Source organism: Dermacentor silvarum, chromosome 8, assembly GCF_013339745.2.
Source record: "Dermacentor silvarum isolate Dsil-2018 chromosome 8, BIME_Dsil_1.4, whole genome shotgun sequence".
Classification (NCBI taxonomy): domain Eukaryota; kingdom Metazoa; phylum Arthropoda; class Arachnida; order Ixodida; family Ixodidae; genus Dermacentor; species Dermacentor silvarum.
Window position 1 is genome coordinate 149,538,358 of NC_051161.1, and position 18,251 is coordinate 149,556,608.

The window sequence follows — 18,251 nt, forward strand, 5'->3', positions numbered from 1 at the left end:
GAAGTACCATAAAGACCACCGCTTATAGTGCAGGACCGGATATAGTACGGTCGTTTCAGACTCCCGTTAATTTTCCCATAGCACTCCATGTATACACATACTGCTTACAGTGCAGCCGCGTGAGACGAAATACCGGTTATAATGTGGCTTCTGCGGGAAAATCTCGCCGACAAGGGTGCTCACCGGCAGTGACAGCTTCTACTCGGCGAGGCAGTTAGCAATGACACCTGCTAGCGAGCACGCTTCTCAACGAGGTGCGCCCACCGATGGGAGAGGAGATCAATGAGGGCGATGCGGAGGAGGAGCATGAGACATGGAGCATGAGTCTAAGGGCGATAAAATCGTTGCTGCGCGCCGTATGTGCGAGTGAAAGTGCGCGGGGGACCCGTGCCTTCAGGGCTTTTTCTCTGCCAACAAATGCGCTCGCGCCTGTGCTGGCTGTCGGTGTTCTTGCGTGCACCGTATCTTGAAAGCGATCTCCACACGGTTCTGACCTTTGTATGTGCTGTGCTTACGCCGCTCAGTTTCCGTTGAAGCAATAGACCGCACGAACCTTCGCTCGCTGCGGCGGCCGCGTTTCCCTTCGCCCGCATTTTGACAATGGTTGTCTACGGTCATCGAGTCTGTTCATGTTTGCTTGTGCGCGTTGACACCACGCTTGTTAATTCAGTTAGTAAGCGAATATGTCAAGTTTATGCAGCTGATAAAACTACTATCTCTACTCCTTATAGCTCTCCACTAATTTGCTATTGCAATTGATGCTACTGAGACATTTTTTTAGTAATTATTACTTTGTCTGTTTCATGCAAAGATTGTGGGTACTTGGACATTAACCTTTCAACGTTCGTAAATTTAAACGGATGCAAAACTCCCAGTCGCACGCTCCGATTCTCGGATACGCGCGGCTGCTTGGTCTACATGTTTTGCATACGTACAGGGCATGAAAATAGTTGTTTTGGTTATAGTGAGGTACCGCTTATAGTGCAGATATTCACGACTCCAGCGACTAAGCGTTATAAGCGGTCTACACTGTATATGGCCGACAGAGCTCTTGGCTTTGAGCGAAGGTAGTAACAAGCATGTCGTAGTGCCGCACATGCTGTCGGTGATATACGCAGGCATATCCGCCTCCGAGTCTTGCGAAAGTGGAACTAATCTCCAAACGTGATCACACGGGAATACCCCGCATGATCACTAACCCGCAAATTTTGTTTTCCTTTTTCAGGATTTCGTATTTTTCGTTCGATGCAGACACCTAGTAGCCATATTTAACTGTTGGGCAAGAATAGGGCATGGAAATATTGTAGTAAGCGGTGCCAGGGCTGCTCATTCTTGCATCTGAGTATTGCTAAAGACTGTAATGCTATAAGTGGGCTCAACTATATGTACTACTTTCTAATTAAAATGTTTTCCCACTGCTGCTTTTTTCGTGCAGCCCAGTTATAACAATTATCAGTTATAATGATGCAGTTTCCTTGGCATTTTGATATATTTATAAGTGTTTGACTGTAGAAAAGTTTACAGCCATTGCCAGTGCACATGCATTCCGCTTTGTATGCCGACTTGCGCTGAACTGGAAAACCCCACATTGGCTGAGAGCAAGACACCAGCACTTGGTGCTGGTTCCCCTGCCGTGTTTATGCCATTTGCTTTGCACCTTGTTCGGAACTTTAAGTGACCACGTCTGGACACTTCCAATACAATTTTTGTATCTTGCATCTCTAGAGCACTAAAGATATAGAGTAACCTCGATATAACCAACTTTATTACAATGAAATTCTCGATATAATGCATTAAAAAAATGTAACTTCTGGTCCATAGAACACGTATTTCGAACTTGAATATAACGAGACATGTTTATAAGTGATTTGAGTATAATGAAATTTTACTGTTGTCATGAAGGAATACGAGGCAATAAATGGAAACTGCCACAAACACAGATGGTCAAACAGTTGCATTTGCAAGCAACTGCATGTCATGTACCTTTCAAAATGCGTGCTGCACAAAAGAGCGGCTGCCAAAGTAAAGCAGCTGACCAGGTGCACAGGTCAAAGCATATACAGCCAGCAACATTCCTGGCACTATTGCCCGAACACTGTCAGTCGTGTTAAAGTTATTAATGGGGGGGTGTGGGGCTGAAAGTTCAACTTTTAACAAGCATGCCAATTTTAATAAAATTCGGCAGAAGGCTTTGTCTTCTTGTCATTATAATATTGCCACACCTTGCAACATGTGGGACATAATTAGAAAGCCGAAGACGCGCGCTAATCCACGCGCCATGCGCCGGCACCTGCTTTGACGGGCGCCAGCGAAGAGGCAGACGAAGTTACTCCGATCCACGCGCGGGTGCCTGAGCTTTTGCGTTTGTTCAGCTGGCGGTCAGGGACTCGACGCTCAACGCCTCAACGCTTCAGGTCGTCTGTTCTCCTAGAACGTGACATTTCTGGTGGAGGTGCTGGGTAGCCCTCGACCTATGCAACAGACCCCTCCTAGCAGCAAGAACATCAGCACCATACCGGAGCTTACACCAGTGCACCGTGCCAGCCGGAGAATTCGGGGACTGGCCCCTGAGATTGTGCCGTCAACCAGGAGCACAATGGCTGCGGAGGAAGGTACGGCGACAGTACCAACTCATTTAACGTTGCAGAGCCCGCGAGTGCCACGTTCCTTCCACGGCGACCTTTATGAAGACGTGGAAGACTGGCTGGACGACTTTGAACGAGTAGCAGATTGCAACGAGTGGGACGACCGAGCGAAATTAAAGAATGCGTATTTCAGCCTCGAGGACGGTGCTCGCACCTGGTTCCAGAACCGCGAAGGGGCCCTGACATCATGGCGTGAGTTACGTCGGCGGCTCTTGGACACGTACTCGAGCCCCGATCGCCGAGAGCGAGCAGAACGGGCCCTCCAATCGCGTGCTCAGAAGCCCAATGAAAGTGTTCTGATGTACGTTGAAGACATGACACGTCTCTTCAGGCGAGCCGACCCTAGCATGCCCGAAGACAAGAAGCTCCGTCATTTGATGCGGGGTGTCAAAGAACAGCTCTTCGGTGGGCTTGTTCGTAACCCGCCGAGGACGGTTACCGAGTTCCTCGCAGAAGCCGTTGCTATGGAAAAGGCGCTGCAGCAGCGGTCGAACCAGTATGACCGACAAGTGAATGCTGCTTCGACAACCATCGGTCTGGGAGCTTTCGCGACTGACATTGAAGTGCTCCGCGAGCTAATACGATCGGTAGTCCGCGACGAGCTGCAACAGCTGCATCGGGCGCAGCAGCCTACGGTCAACTGCATCGCTGACATCGTGCGTGACGAAGTGCAGCATGCACTCGGGGTACCTCAACCTCGCCCCGAAAAAACACCCCAAGCGAGTGAATTTCGGCGCACGACATACGCTGACGCGTTGAGGCGCAGTCTCCCCGGATCGGCAACATCCCCACTCGCGGCGACCGATTTCCAGCGTGAGACGTATGGAGACACACTGAGCCGCTCCATCCCTGCATCAGCTCCGCCATGTCCCGTTGCCCTCCACTCGGCACAGGCGGTGCCTTACTTTCCCGACAACCGCCCTGTCACACGTAAATCGGACATTTGGCGCATGCCCGACCGACGACCGCTTTGTTATCATTGTGGTGAGGCGGGTCACGTATACCGCGAGTGCCACTACCGCCAACTTGGACTGCAGGGTTACGCTGCCAATTCACCTCGACCCCGGTTCGGACAGAGTCCGCCCGAAATTGAAGCGTTCATCGCCCAGCAGCGCGCGCCTCAGTCACCAAGACGCCAGTCGCGATCGCCATCACCGCGGCGATCCTATCCAAGTCGCGAAGGTACGTCGAGGGTGACGCAGGGACGGTCTCCGAGCCCTCGCCTGGAAAACTGACGTCAGCGACCTTCCGAGGCGAGGCCGCTGACGCGCGACGTGCTGAAGACCTCCCAGCGACGCGACCTCGACCTGACGGAGATTCGACGACGCCTGTACCCAGAGATTTGGACCTCCAAGCGACGCGACCACGACCTGACGGAGATTTAACGACGCGTGTACCTCAGCCTGCAGACAAGTTCGCGATGAACATACCTGTGCTCGTCGACGGGAGAAATGTCAGTGCGCTAGTCGACACCGGCACCGATTACTCAATTATTAGCGGAACATTGGCGAGCCTTCTCAAGAAAGTTATTATGCCTTGGACTGGGACACAAGTTCGTACAGCTGGCGGACACGTTATCGCACCGCTTGGCGTGAGCACCGTTAGGATACGAATCCGAAATTGCACGTTTCTCGCTAGCTGCATTGTCCTGCGTGAATGTTCCCGTGATTTAATTCTTGGAATGGATTTTCTCCGGGAATATGGTGCCATCATCGACCTCAGGAAGCGTTACATCACTTTCTCTGCGAGGAACGCTACAGCACAAGATGATGCCTGCCGCCATAGAGCCGGACTTCGCGTTTCCGACGACAGCGTAACTATACCGCCTTGTTCCAGCGTTATGGTTCAGGTGATATCCGAAGGGGCGCGCAACGGTCAAGTCCTAGCAGAAGGCAACATGTCCCTTTTGCTGAACCTCGGAATTTGCGCGGCACGAGGCATCATTGACCTTCGAGATGGCCGGGCTGAAATATTGCTCACAAATTTTACCAATGAGCATCGACACCTTTTTCGCGGCACTGCCATCGCCTACGCTGAAGCCTTGGAGGACGTGATTGAGTGCTTCGCTTCTGAGGAAACCGACGCCGATGAATCCTCGCTCGCAGGCATTGACATCAATAACGAGCTGATGCAGGAGAAAAAGAAGGCACTGCGACAACTATTATCGGAATTCAAGGCATGCTTTGCGTCTTCCTCTAAAGTTAGTCAAACGCCAATCGCGCAACACAGAATAATCACCTACGACGATGCGCGTCCTATCCACCAGCAGCCGTATCGTGTCTCGCAAAAAGAACGCGAGGCAATCAAAGCACAAGTAAAGGAAATGATTGACGATGGCGTCATCCAGCCTTCAAGCAGTCCGTGGTCTTCACCGGTCGTACTTGTCAAGAAGAAGGATGGCACGCTTCGCTTTTGTGTTGATTACCGAAAGCTCAACAACGTCACAAAAAAAGACGTTTACCCGTTGCCGCGCATCGATGATTCCCTGGACCGGCTACGGCGAGCGAAGTACTTTTCATCTCTTGACTTAAAAAGCGGCTATTGGCAGATTGAGGTCGACGAGCGGGACCGTGAAAAAACTGCCTTTGTCACTCCGGACGGTCTTTACGAGTTCCGGGTGCTTCCGTTCGGTCTTTGCTCTGCTCCAGCAACTTTCCAACGGATGATGGACACTGTGCTGGCCGACCTGAAGTGGCAAAGCTGCCTCGTGTATCTAGATGATGTCGTCGTTTTTTCAGCCAGTTTTTCTGAGCATCTTATCCGACTCCGTCAGGTACTCGAGGCAATCCGATCGGCTAACCTTACACTAAAGCCTCAGAAATGTCACTTCGGCTACCAAGAGCTGAAGTTTCTCGGTCATGTCGTCAGTGCGAACGGCGTCCGTCCTGATCCCGACAAAACTGCTGCTGTGGCCGCTTTTCCAACCCCTACCGATAAGAAAAGTGTCCGGCGCTTCCTGGGTCTGTGTGCGTACTATCGGCGCTTTATCAGTAATTTTTCGAAGATTGCTGAACCGCTTACCCGTCTCACAAGAAACGATATGCCGTTCACTTGGAGCGCTCACCAAGAAGCCGCTTTCACCGAGCTCCGACACCGCTTAGCTTCACCGCCCGTTCTTGGACACTTTGACGAACAGGCGGAGACAGAAATTCATACCGACGCCAGTAACATTGGCTTGGGTGCGGTACTCGTACAACGGCAGGAGGGCGTTGAAAGAGTTATCGCTTTCGCAAGTCGCACTCTATCGCGCCCGGAGTCCAACTACACCACTACGGAGAAAGAGTGCCTTGCGGTCATATGGGCTCTTGCAAAGTTTCGGCCTTACCTTTACGGCCGCCCATTCAAGGTCGTGACAGATCACCACTCGTTGTGCTGGCTCGCAAACTTGAGGGATCCTTCTGGACGACTGGCACGGTGGAGCCTACGCCTGCAGGAATACGATGTGACCATCGCATACAAGTCCGGGCGCACGCACGAAGACGCCGACACGTTGTCGCGCGCGCCTGTCGAATCTCCTGATAACGACATTGAGGACGACAGCGCTTTCCTTGGGGCTGTAAGTGTGACAGATTTGTCCCAACTGCAGCGCGCAGATGAGGAATTGCGGCCTATTATCGAACATCTAGAAGGCCGTAACGCCACTCTGCCCCGTCAATTAGCTCGCGGACTGTCGTCCTTTTGTTTACGACAGGGCGTACTGTACAAGAAGAACTCCGATGCCAGCCACAAAACTTACCTTTTGGTCGTGCCAGCAGAGCTTCGTGCCGAAATTCTGTTCGCCTGCCACGATGAACCTCCGTCTGGCCACCTCGGCTACACCAGAACCCTTGCTAGAGTGCGCAAATCGTACTATTGGCCGAAACTCGCCACTTGCGTTAAACGGTATGTCCAAGCCTGTCGTGAGTGCCAGCGCCGGAAGTCGCCAGCTGTGAAGCCTGCGGGATTACTGAAACCCATTGACCCACCTCGAAGACCTTTTGACCAAGTCGGCATGGATCTCTTGGGCCCGTTTCCTCGGTCATCTTCGGGAAACAAGTTTATAATCATCGCCACAGATTATTTGACGCGCTATGCTGAAGCAAAGGCTCTGCCTCGAGGCACTGCTTCCGAGGTTGCGCAATTTTTTGTGAACAACATTGTACTGCGTCATGGCGCCCCATCGTGCGTCATTACCGACCGAGGAAAGGCATTTACGGCACGGCTCATTGAAGACGTCTTCCTACCGTATTTACACGATTGTAGGTCGACCCATTTTTTCAAATTTGGCAATCCAATGTTGGGGGGTCGACTTAGAATCGAAACCGAACCGTGTACTGCTAGTAACGGCAAGAGAAACGAGAAATCAGGGGCGCTATGGCGTGGTTACAACTTTGCACCTACGTTTTTATGGTTACGGTAGAAGCGTAGCGTATTAATTTACCTTATTGCATACATTTTGATTGCGTGCACCGCGAGCGCACGGCTCTTGTGAGAGCATCGATCATGGAAGAGCCGCCGTTTGGGGGGTAATGGTAGCTGGCGGAAGAGCCGCCGTTAGGGGGGTATTGGTAGCTGGCGGAAGAGCCGCCGTTAGGAGGGTATTGGTAATTGGCAGAAGAGCCGTCGTTTAGGGGGTATTAGTAGTTGGCGGAAGAGCTTTTCTTTGAGATACGATTGTTTTCGACGGCCGCGCGCCTCTGTCACTTCTGCTGTTGTGCTGAATCGTCGCGCCTGTCATGAGTGCCAAGAACTTTCGGCGCTCGTTCTCAGTAGCGTTCAAACGGGCTGCTATCCTCCATGCCGAGGAAGCTAACAACTGCGCAGCGGGACGCAAGTCTGGAGTCAGTGAATGTGTGGTGCGGCAGTGGCGGCTTCAGCGCGAGGAAATTTGGCCTCCCTGGCTACTGTGTGCGGGTGGGTCCTCTCTGCGTGGGCGGCTGTACCGCGCGATGTCGTGGTGCGGTCGTTCGCGAAGTGTGGACTCACACTTGATGACGACGTGCTGTGGGACCGCAGCAGTACCAGTGAGGTCAACTCTAGTGACGATGAGTAGTCTTAGCAACCCCATCAATAAATTTCCCTTGAGTGAAATGCACTCGCGTGGTTTTTCTCCCCCCCCCCCCCTTTTTTTTTTGAGACATGCAATTTTGGGGGGTCGACCTACATTCGAGTCGACTTACAATCGTGTAAATACGGTATTAAGTTACACGACGCATCGAAAGACGACTGCCTATCACCCGCAGACAAATGGACTGACCGAAAGGCTCAACAAAACTATGACTGACATGCTCTCTATGTTCGTAGACGTTCAGCACAAAACGTGGGATGAAGTACTTCCCTACTGTAACGTTTGCGTACAACACCGCGACGCAAGAGACCACCCGCTTCACGCCATTCTACCTTGTTTACGGTCGTGAAGTTCAGACCATGCTTGAAGCAATGCTTCCATGCGACACCTTTGATGGTCTTGACCAAGACGCCGAGCTCTTCGTGCAGCGAGCCGAGGAAGCACGCTAACTGGCTCGCACGAACATCAAGAAACAGCAGTGCATCGACACACGCCACTACAACCTCCGCCATCGCCAAGTTGAGTACCAATCAGGAGATCGGGTTCTGGTCTGGACTCCTGTCCGCTGCAAAGGCCTATCCGAGAAACTTCTCAGCCGGTACTTCGGACCTTATAAAGTGCTGCGGCGAGTGAGTGATGTCAACTACGAGGTTCTTCCTGACGGCAGCCAACCTACACGACGTCGAAAGACACTACCCGAGATTGTGCACGTTGTGCGGCTGAAACCTTACCGCACTCCATAACCACCATAGTTTGTGGACCATGCCATTCCTTGTGTTTTATTTATTTTTGTCGTGGACAATCATTGCCTCAGTGACATTGCCCTGCGTTTTATGACTGCGCGTCAGCCAGCATTCGTGTGTGCATGTGTCTTCCACGCGTGTACTTCTACGTTCTGCCTGTAGTGTGTGTGCTTCTTTTAGCATCGAGTCGATGCTCTTCCGAGGAGGGAGAATAATGCCACACCTTGCAACATGTGGGACATAATTAGAAAGCCGAAGACGCGGGCTAATCCACGCGCCATGCGCCGGCACCTGCTTTGACGGGCGCCAGCGAAGAGGCAGACGAAGTTACTCCGATCCACGCGCAGGGTGCCTGAGCTTTTGCGTTTGTTCAGCTGGCGGTCAGGGACTCGACGCTCAACGCCTCAACGCTTCAGGTCGTCTGTTCTCCTAGAATGTGACAATATGTAGTAAATTTGATTGCCCTAGCACAAATAGAAAGTTATGCAGGTCCCATTGAGGAAGTGAGTGTGTCACCTTAAGAAAACTATCATTTTAAAAATTATAGTTATGTAAAATTTTCATCAATAAATATTTTCTGGATGTCCTATGTTACAGGATAGGAGCAGCTGTTTGCAATTTTATGCCTTCGTCTCTAGAAACCACATCACTTGAAAACATCTTACTGTGATCCAGAATCTGTACTTTTCTTTCCTATAGAACTATTTAGAAATTCAACTTCATTTTACAGGTCTAGCTCCTCGCAAGTTTTCAGCCTAGAAACAAAGTTAGAAACAATATTCGCCTTTACGGTTTCGAAATTATAGTTTTCCTAAAAGTGCGAATTGGCCACAAAATGCAAACTGAGAAAAATTCAAAGATCTCAAAACACATGAAACTGCCGGGTAAGAAAAAGCTCATTTTCTTCTCTCTATTCGAGGAGCTTCTTTATGTGCTTAGAAATTCGAAACAAGTAAAACTAGAAAAATGCATATTTCTTACATAAATTGAGATTTTAGCCCCGCATCTCCCCTTGAAACAATATTGCCGCTTGTTTAAGCATGGAGTGTTGAATTGTTTAGATCCAGCATGACAGGTGTCGTGACTGATGGGGTCTTTTGTCCTTGCCCTGCAGGCTGACCATGTGCCGTACCGGAACTCAAAGCTAACGCACCTGCTGATGGACAGCCTTGGCGGGAATAGCAAGACGTTGATGCTCCTCAACGTATCACCGCGTGAGGAGAACATTAACGAGACAATCAACTCGCTCCGGTTTGCCACCAAGGTAAGCCCTGGTGGGTCGACTGCTAGAGTATGGCCTCGAAGGTCTTGGACGCTAGCTGCAATACAGTGCCTGAAATATTGTGGCTGCAAGATGATTCTCAAATCTAAATCAACTCTTCCTCCCTCCCGACTTGTATATCTTTTGTTGTCTTACACTTTACCTTCCGTAGACGAGCTAGGCACATCCACGTGTTTTTTCACACCAGCTACCGTGGATGAGCTAATAAAAGTAAAAAATGCTAATATATCTCAACAAGAATATTCAGTTCATCCACATGTCTAGTTCTGTTTTTCGATCACAGATGGCTCTGCAAAAAATTTGAAATCTCTGCACACGCATATTTAAGTTGGCAACAAGGAAAATAGTGTTGGCGTCATCTTGGGGTGGCACACTGAGGCCTTGCTACATGACGAAATACGATTTCGTGTCGCACTTGGCTGCATCGCAACTCTCACAGGACATACATGTCACATTTTTTATCGCTATTTTTTTACTTTATTGCCACTGAAAAAGCCAACTTCCAGCAATGCAATGAAGCCAACTTTCTTTGGCATTAAAAAATGTATCAGTTTTCCAAATATGTCGTACTAAACATTCTTCCGGCATTTATTTAAGGTGCCAACTCCAACAAGTATTTCTAAAAAGTATATATTTTGGGAATGCTTTCTAAAAAATAATTCGGTAGGTAAAGGGTTAAAAGATTGGCCTACGTTAGAGCAAATATGTTACACCGTATTTTCCGGTATATAAGTCGCGTTGTTTTTCTGAATTTTTTGTGTCTTTTAGACTTATGTATATAAAATTTTTTTTTCGGGAAAGCTGCCATCAAAATCGAATGAGATGCTATGGCTGCGTGAAGCGCGTTGGGTTGACGTCCTCTGGCAGTTGCTACGGGTTGTGTACGTGCTATGGAGGTACCTGTCATATTTGGTGATCGAGTTGCCGTGCGAGAAGGACGGAGCAGCAACACAAGCGGTGTCAGGCCTACTGTGAATCGGTCCATCCTGAAGTCGTCGCATCAGCACATTGCATTCACGATACAGAGCACGCCGCTGTGCAAACTATGCAGTTGCTACCAGAGTACAAGCCACACCTCCTCCCTCCTACGCTGCCTTCCCGCTTTCCTCCCTTGTGCGCGATTCGGCTCACCGTCGCACGCTTTCACTTGCACATACAGCATACGGCATGCGGGGACGATGTTACCTCCCTTGGACCTAATGCGGAACATCGCGGCGACCACGACGGCAGAAATGCACCTGGAATGGCCACATCATTGCTATCGTGATTATATAGGGATGGCACCCAAACGCTTGCGCGTATTCACGAAGTGAAACGTCAGTGTAATTTTTATTGTGATAGCAATTATATGGACACTTCAACCGGATTTCTGCCGTCGCCGTGAGGTTCCGTATAGATAAAATCGTCGCTGCGCGCCGTATGCCTGCGGAAGCGTGCGGGGGACACGAGCTATCACGGAGAGCGAACGCACGGTGGAAAGCAAACGCGACCGTCGCCGTGGCGGTATGGGAGGGAGAGAGGGGGGGCGATTGCAACCGGGCGCAAGGCGAACTTGCCACTCAATCTCCCACGTGAAAACAAGAGGGAAGGCAGCGCGGGAGGGAGCGGAGGGGGGGGGGGGCACAGCTCTGCCAACAACCGCGTTCGTAATTTGCCCAGCTGTGTCGCTCGCCCGCACTGTCTCTTATCTCCACACGGCTCTGACCTTTGTATGCGCTGTGCATTCGCCACTCAGTTTCCGTTGAGGCGATAGACTGCACGTAGTACCTTCGGCCGCTGCGGCGGATGCGCTTGCTGCCAGCGTTTTGACAGTCATCTGCAGTCACTCAGTGTGATCTATTCATGTTTGCTTTGCGCGCTGACACCACGCTTGTTAATTCAGTTAGTATTAGTCGGGCCACATTTTCTAACGCACGCTACACATGTAATGCTGCCCGGATCGGCAGTGCAGCGCTACAGGTATGTCCCTTCGCACGCGCTGCCCACTGGAAGCGCTTCTCATCAACACCACCGTTTCACACGCGCCTTGTCGTGGTCATCGAGTCTCTCTTCATGTCAGTCTACTTACGCCGCAGCACACCTGCTTACTTAATAAGCTCATGTTTACTACAATTCATATTGCTACCAAAGCTGCTCACCTTACTTCGTATGACATTGCTGTGTTGCTATCGCATTCATTGCTTTGCCCTTAGGGCGAAACAATGTGAGATTTCTTAATCGCTTAACAAATGAACAGGTGCATCTTATACTGGTGCGACTTATTATACGTTTCTTTTTCCGGGAAAACTGCCATTTTGAGGGGGGTGCGATTTATACAAAGGTGCGAGTTATAGACCGGAAAATATGGTACTAGTGATGTACTAGTGATGATATTAATCTAGCATCTTAGTGTAACTTTTTATATATTATCTACAAAATGTTTCTGTACTCTTCAAGTTAGGTGTAATTAAAAAACAATTGCACATGTTTTGCCTTGCATTGTGAAATTTTAATGGCACTCAGGTACAGTGTAGACCGCTTATAACGTCATTCGCCAGAGTCGCGAATATTTGCACTATAAGTGGTACCACACTATAGCCAAAGCAACAATTGTCAAGGTCCGCACATATGCAAAACGTGCACCGAGCCGCCATGCGTATGCGACAGTCGAGAAATGCGGCTAAAACGTTTGCATTCAATTTACAGTCGAATCTCGTTAATTCGAACCAAATCACGCGGCGGCACCTCCCACCAGCATTGCTCCGGCACCGCCATAGAGTAAAAGCTTAGGAGAGACCCCTCAATGACGCGCGCGAACAAAAAAAAAAGAAAAAACGCGGCGGAAATTTCACCCTCTCTCAAATGGCAAGGTCGCCGATTCTGCGTTGCGCCGGAACATGCTTGCACGTACACGCATGTTTTGGCGCAACGCAGTCTCAGCCACGCTACCGTAGCCACGCATAGAAAATGGCAGTGAACCCTTCTTTCTCCTTTATGCTTCCTCTACTTTCTATTCACGTGTTGTACCTTGCACGCTGCGGCTACGGCGCAGAGGGAAGCAGCGGCGCTGTCCCAGGCCAGCCAACGAAACTGCCCACGCCGGCAAATGCCCGCTTCCCGATAACGACAGAAAAAGAAACTTCGGGGAGCTGGCGCCGGGCCGGCTAGAGCGGCGGCGGGCGCGCACGGTGACAGTCGAAAGTGAGGAAGCTACGAGGGAGGGCGAGAGGAGCCACCGAAGCGGCAGAGTTTCCGAGGCGAAATCCGCTTCTCTGCCGCCCTCCTCCCTCACATTCTACGGTCTCCGCGTACGCCCTTCGCCGTGCCGTGCCGGCGCCGCCCGCTTCCTGAAGTTTCGTTTACTGCCCTTACCGTGAAGCGAGCGTTGTCCGGCGTTGGCAGTTTCATGGCTCTCGCTCGCTATGCGCGCCGTGATATTTCACGACTCGCACTCAAGATTCTGGTTTCAGCCCCACTGGCTCTTCGTTCGCACCACGTGCCCTTCTCCTCCACTTCGTCTCTTTTTCTTCCTCGAACACTCCTTGGTGCGCCCGTTTGAGGGGAGCATTCGCCATCTCCGCTGACTTCTGTACTCCCAGGCAGCCGCACTGTAACCGGTATTTCGTTTCCCGCAACTGCACTATAAGCTATACGTGTATACATGGAGTGCTTTGGGAAAATTAACGGGAGTCTGAAAAGACCCCACTATATCCGGTCCTGCACTATAAGCGGTTAGGTTATAAGTGTTCTATACTGTAGATAAACCTTTTATTGTCTGCCAGAAATATTTTGGGAATGCATTTCACCAAGCATGGTAATTACCCACAACATTTTAAATATAAATTCGAAGGTTCAACTTCTTGGCTGACGCATTTGGCTTTAAATTACCAGTTTGCAAAGTGGATTCTTAACTATGATCACTGGTTGCTGACCTTTTCAAAGAAGAAGAAGAAGAACGTAAACTTTATTATCAAATCGATAAGATTTGAGTCCGGCGTATTTTTAGTGGGTCTGGGCACCCACCGCGGATGCGGTTCCGAGAGCTTGTTTCGAAGCGGCTTCCTCGGCTCGCTGGACGGCTCAGAGCTGTACTGTCAGGTTCGAGCTGAGCAGTGCGGTCTTCCAACGCGAGCGGAGGCTGGCGGTGGAAGAGACAGAGGTGTCGGCACTGCCCGAATTGTTTGTTATGTCCTGAATGTCCTCATATTCCCATAACATGTGATTAAGTGTGGCAACCTCGCTACAGGATGTGCATCTGTTTGTAGTGTACATGCCTGGATACATGGCGTGCATGAGTCTTGGGTTTATGTAAGAATCTTTTCAAAGAACCTCTCGCAATTTAAATTGATATTTTCCTTCATTGATGTTTTTTCTTTACACTTGTACTAATATATTCCGATTTTATCTCAACATGATTAAGCGCCCCAGAGAGCTTGACCATAACGGTAATCAAAGTTTTGGATGCCCTGCAAGGTTTCAATTTGGCCAATATAACGTAAAGCTAGTCCAATCTGTTTTTATTCCAAATCCACAATTAGTCCTTATTAATGGTAAATTCTTTTCTCACTCACAAAAAGCTGATCGTAGATTTGACCATTCAGGGGGCTAATGGTGAATTCAGAATAAAAGCAGATTGGTCTAGTTTCACCGTATCCCAGTCTTGGTCCTGTTGGACACCATCAGCTTGTATAGAGTTGCAACCTAGCTAGCCACATAAATTTAAGCACATTTGCCCACAGAAGTTTTAAAAATTAGAAACCAAAAGCTTTTTGTGGTTTTGGTGCCCGGCACAAGTCCACGGGCTGAAAGTAGGTGTTTTTGATGAGAGATGACGTGGGATTGACACATTCACTGTACCTTAAGTACTTAAGCACTGTGCGTGCTCACCAGCCAAGTGAGAATTATCTGGCAAAGGTCAATTTCAGGATCAAAATGAGTTTCGGCCCACGGAAATGTATGGGCCGCTAGCCTAGACCGTTGGTTGGAATTCAATTAACAAAAATAGTTAACCGTAGTTGAATGAATGGAAGTCTATTTTACCTTGATTTACCTTGCTGCAAGTTGCAAGTGTAAGCTAAATTTTTCGCCGTGGTTTTGTTTGTTTTGGAGTGGGCAATTTTTTGGCCATGAAAAATTTTTTATAAGAAACAGTTGCTGTCTCTTGAAGGTTTCTTTTTTTTTAGTCATGGAATTTTTACTGCACAAGTTGTGGAAAACCTGGAAAGTCTGGAAATTTTCAAATGCTAAGCACCTTGTGTTGTTTGCTTCCTTTGTTTTCTACAACTATTTGTGATAGCACTGTATTTCGTAGGAGTTTGGGATTCGCATCTGTAGAAATTGTGATCGCTCAAAAGAAATACATTGTGCATGACAAAAGTGCACATACACATGTTCAGATAAATGTTTTTTTTTCTCTGCTTACAGGTAAACCAGTGCCACATTGGGACCGCAAGAAAAAACTTGTAATAAAAAAAAAGTGGTCAAGATGAACAAGAGCAAGTTGCTCCTGCCGGGACTTTCATAACTTGCTTTTAAATTTTGTAACTTGATGCTCTGCGTCATGAATTTTAACGACCCTTTTAAATTTCGTAACTCGATGCTCTGCATCATAAATTCTAATGACTCCATATGCCTATTGTGAAAGCGCAGTAATTTGCACATTTTTTTTTTAATCGTAATGGGCACCGCAGTGGTGCGGGAGTCTGGCACTAGAAATGGGGTGTGTGCACTTTGCATTTAGTAGTTTTTTATACGGGATTTATGAGTTCAGCATGAAAAGAAATGCATTGCCACCTAGCATGTGACATTGCTGAGCAGCTCGGTAGCGCGCAATTTCACGTTCGCTTGCGACTCAAGCCCACGGGAAAGCTGGCGGCTTGACACGCAGAGACATTGCTGTAGTGGGTAATGCTTAGGCTTGCCGTTCATGCCTTGCCATTACTGAAATATTATGCGCTGTTTGTCTTTGCTTCCTTTTCTTGCACTTGTTCTTTTTTTAGGCATGCAAGCATTCAAATTGCTGCTGTCCCACTTGCGGCAAGATGTCGAGGCTTCTGTATTTTGAGGGCATGAACAGTGACTTGTCAAGTACAATGCAAAGTTCCTCGAAGAATGTGTTTTAGCATGCTCTCCATGTGCTGACGATAAAGTAAATCCTTTTGCTGTGACATTGCACAACACCCTCAAAGTAGGTCGCAAAGTGGCACACCTTACTGACGTTTTCTATGGGCAAGACAGCCAACAGTTGTGTTCCATCGTGGTTGTCGGGCCATGGTGGCCCTTTCTCGCAAATGTGTGGCGCGCACATCTTATGTCATTTTTAGAAGTTTAGATCTGCCCTCCAATGGCACTGGGGCTGTCCCCCTGTGCAGAATTTTTTACCTTTGTTTTATCTTTGCAATAATTTTAACGTGGACCGGATGAAAATTGTGCAGAAGATGGCGTGAGTACAGCTTCATGCCAGTGACCGTGCATAGCACTGAAGTGCGAAAAGGCAGACAAGCATGCATCAGCGCCAACTTCCAACAAAATTTCGTTGAGCTAAACAACACGGTTGTATACACGATTGCCACAACAAATCTGAAAAAAAAAGCAACCATCAGAACATTTGTCACTACAGCACGACACATGATTCATCCATACCCAGGAAGACTAACTCATTTTGCAGTACATGGATGGTTGCCATGCTTATGTGGATATGGTGCACATTGAATTCATGTTGCCACTTTGATTTCACTTGTGCGCTTGCATGTCTTGTTGATTTGTTTTTTCTTGCTTGTTTTGAGGAGTGCTCTTTAAAGGTGCCATAAGCAGTCATTGTGGAGACTTCGAAGATGCACTTGTCAGAAGTTTTCATTGCTTCAAGTTGTAAAATAATTACTGTGCGTCTATCTGTATCGAAACCGTGTATTAAAGGCAATTTGCACGTGGTGCTGGCAGCATGGTTTCCGATTGCTACAGCACTGCATTTTTTTTTGCCTCGGTTAGTCGTCGTTTGTAAGCATCAGTGTTGGCATTTCCATGAATGTTGCGGCAGGAGTGCTCACAATGCCGTAGGTTCTCCTGTTTGAAAGCTGAAAGTCCCTGAATTCATTCGGGACAACTCCTGCGATTTTACTATTTAAATAAAATGTCAAGAAACTGACCAAATGGACTATGTGTGAATTCTTTACCTGCCAAACACTCACCAGCAGCATAGTGACTTAACAGCATCCACACATCCTTTTCATTTCACTATTGTCGGATTACTGCATAAACTATGACAAAGTAGCTGTCTATGCTTAAATACACTCTAATCTGGCAATTAGAACTCTTAGCTACACCAATGTGGTCACCTTCAAAATACTGCCCATTAGACAGAATTCACTGGTTCAACCCTTTGTTCCATTGCTGGAAGCACCCTTGGAAGAGTTAAAACATAAAACAAACTAAAAAAACGAGGTTTGCTGTTGTGATACAATGGGAGCAAGTTGGGGTACTGGTGCTCAATTAATTCAAAAAGCTGCGAAAAAACTGGGAACACAGAATTTACACCTACAAGTAGGCGCTGCCCATACTGCATTAGGTGTTGCAAAGTAGGCCATTTGCGCCCCCCCCCCCCCTTGACTTTCTAAAGCAAGCACTGTCGGCTGCACACTGGGAAAATCAACAAAACAGCCGAGGCCAAGTTGTCTTTCAATATAGCCGCCACATAAGTGTGATTTTTTTTTCCTGCGTATTCCCTGCTTAGGCCGCGAGGATTGTTTTTCGGAACTCGGCACTATATGCTGGAGCAGACGAAACTTGGCCAGCAGCACTAAGCAGTACGGTTTCTCTCGGTGCGAGCCGTTTGCGGGACGCGCCTTTCACACCGACATTGAAGAGGAGGCTATTGCCAGGCTGTGAAAAACAAGCTTCTCCTTCCGCTGCTTGTATCATCCTGCGTTTTCTGGGGCCATCAAACCCCAACCATCTTTGAAAATACAAAATCAGCTTTCCATTTTACGATTTACTTGTCTGTAATAAGTGTTGCCATTTTAGCATTCTTGTGGCTTGATTTGGCAACTTTCTCATCTGTTTAGTGACTGTTTTCTATTTAATGAGTCCCATCTTTTTTTGGTGACACGACTGAACAATTGGCGACATCTTAGAGACTTTAAAGTTGGGAAAGTTGCTTCAAAAATGACTTTCCAGAACGCTGTTCATTCTTCATAAGCTACATGTAAGTGACCAAAACTCTACGATGCATCGGCTCCATGACCATGATGAAACCATGTTTCCCTTCATTGGTAGTCTTCACATTTTAATTGGGCTTTGCAGTACTGCCACAGCTGTCCCCGATTCGTCGTCGGCGCGAAGTCAATCGACGGGGTAGACAAGCTGGTTGGTCGTTCCGTACGCAAGCGAGCACAGTGAAAAGAGTCAGAGTCGGGAGTAAACAAAAAAACAAGATATTTATCGGCTGATAAATACACACAGATTAATAAAATACAATAATAAAAAGACACAAGACAGACTAACACACCTGAGCTTAATATACACAATGATAAGGACAAATAAATACGAGCGATTAACAG

The 18,251-nt window shown here is 48.4% G+C and overlaps 1 protein-coding gene across 1 annotated transcript in view; it reads left to right on the forward strand.

The window, feature by feature from the left end:
- LOC119461763 (kinesin-like protein KIFC1) overlaps positions 1–16,832 on the forward strand; it is a 75,156-nt gene extending 58,324 nt beyond the window's left edge. Inside the window, exons 14-15 of the mRNA XM_037723141.2 lie at positions 9,550–9,699; positions 15,121–16,832. Coding sequence (XP_037579069.1) covers positions 9,550–9,699; positions 15,121–15,162 — 192 coding nt within the window. The 3' untranslated portion in view covers positions 15,163–16,832. The remainder of the gene's footprint in view (positions 1–9,549; positions 9,700–15,120) is intronic.
- Positions 16,833–18,251: the final 1,419 nt, after the last annotated feature.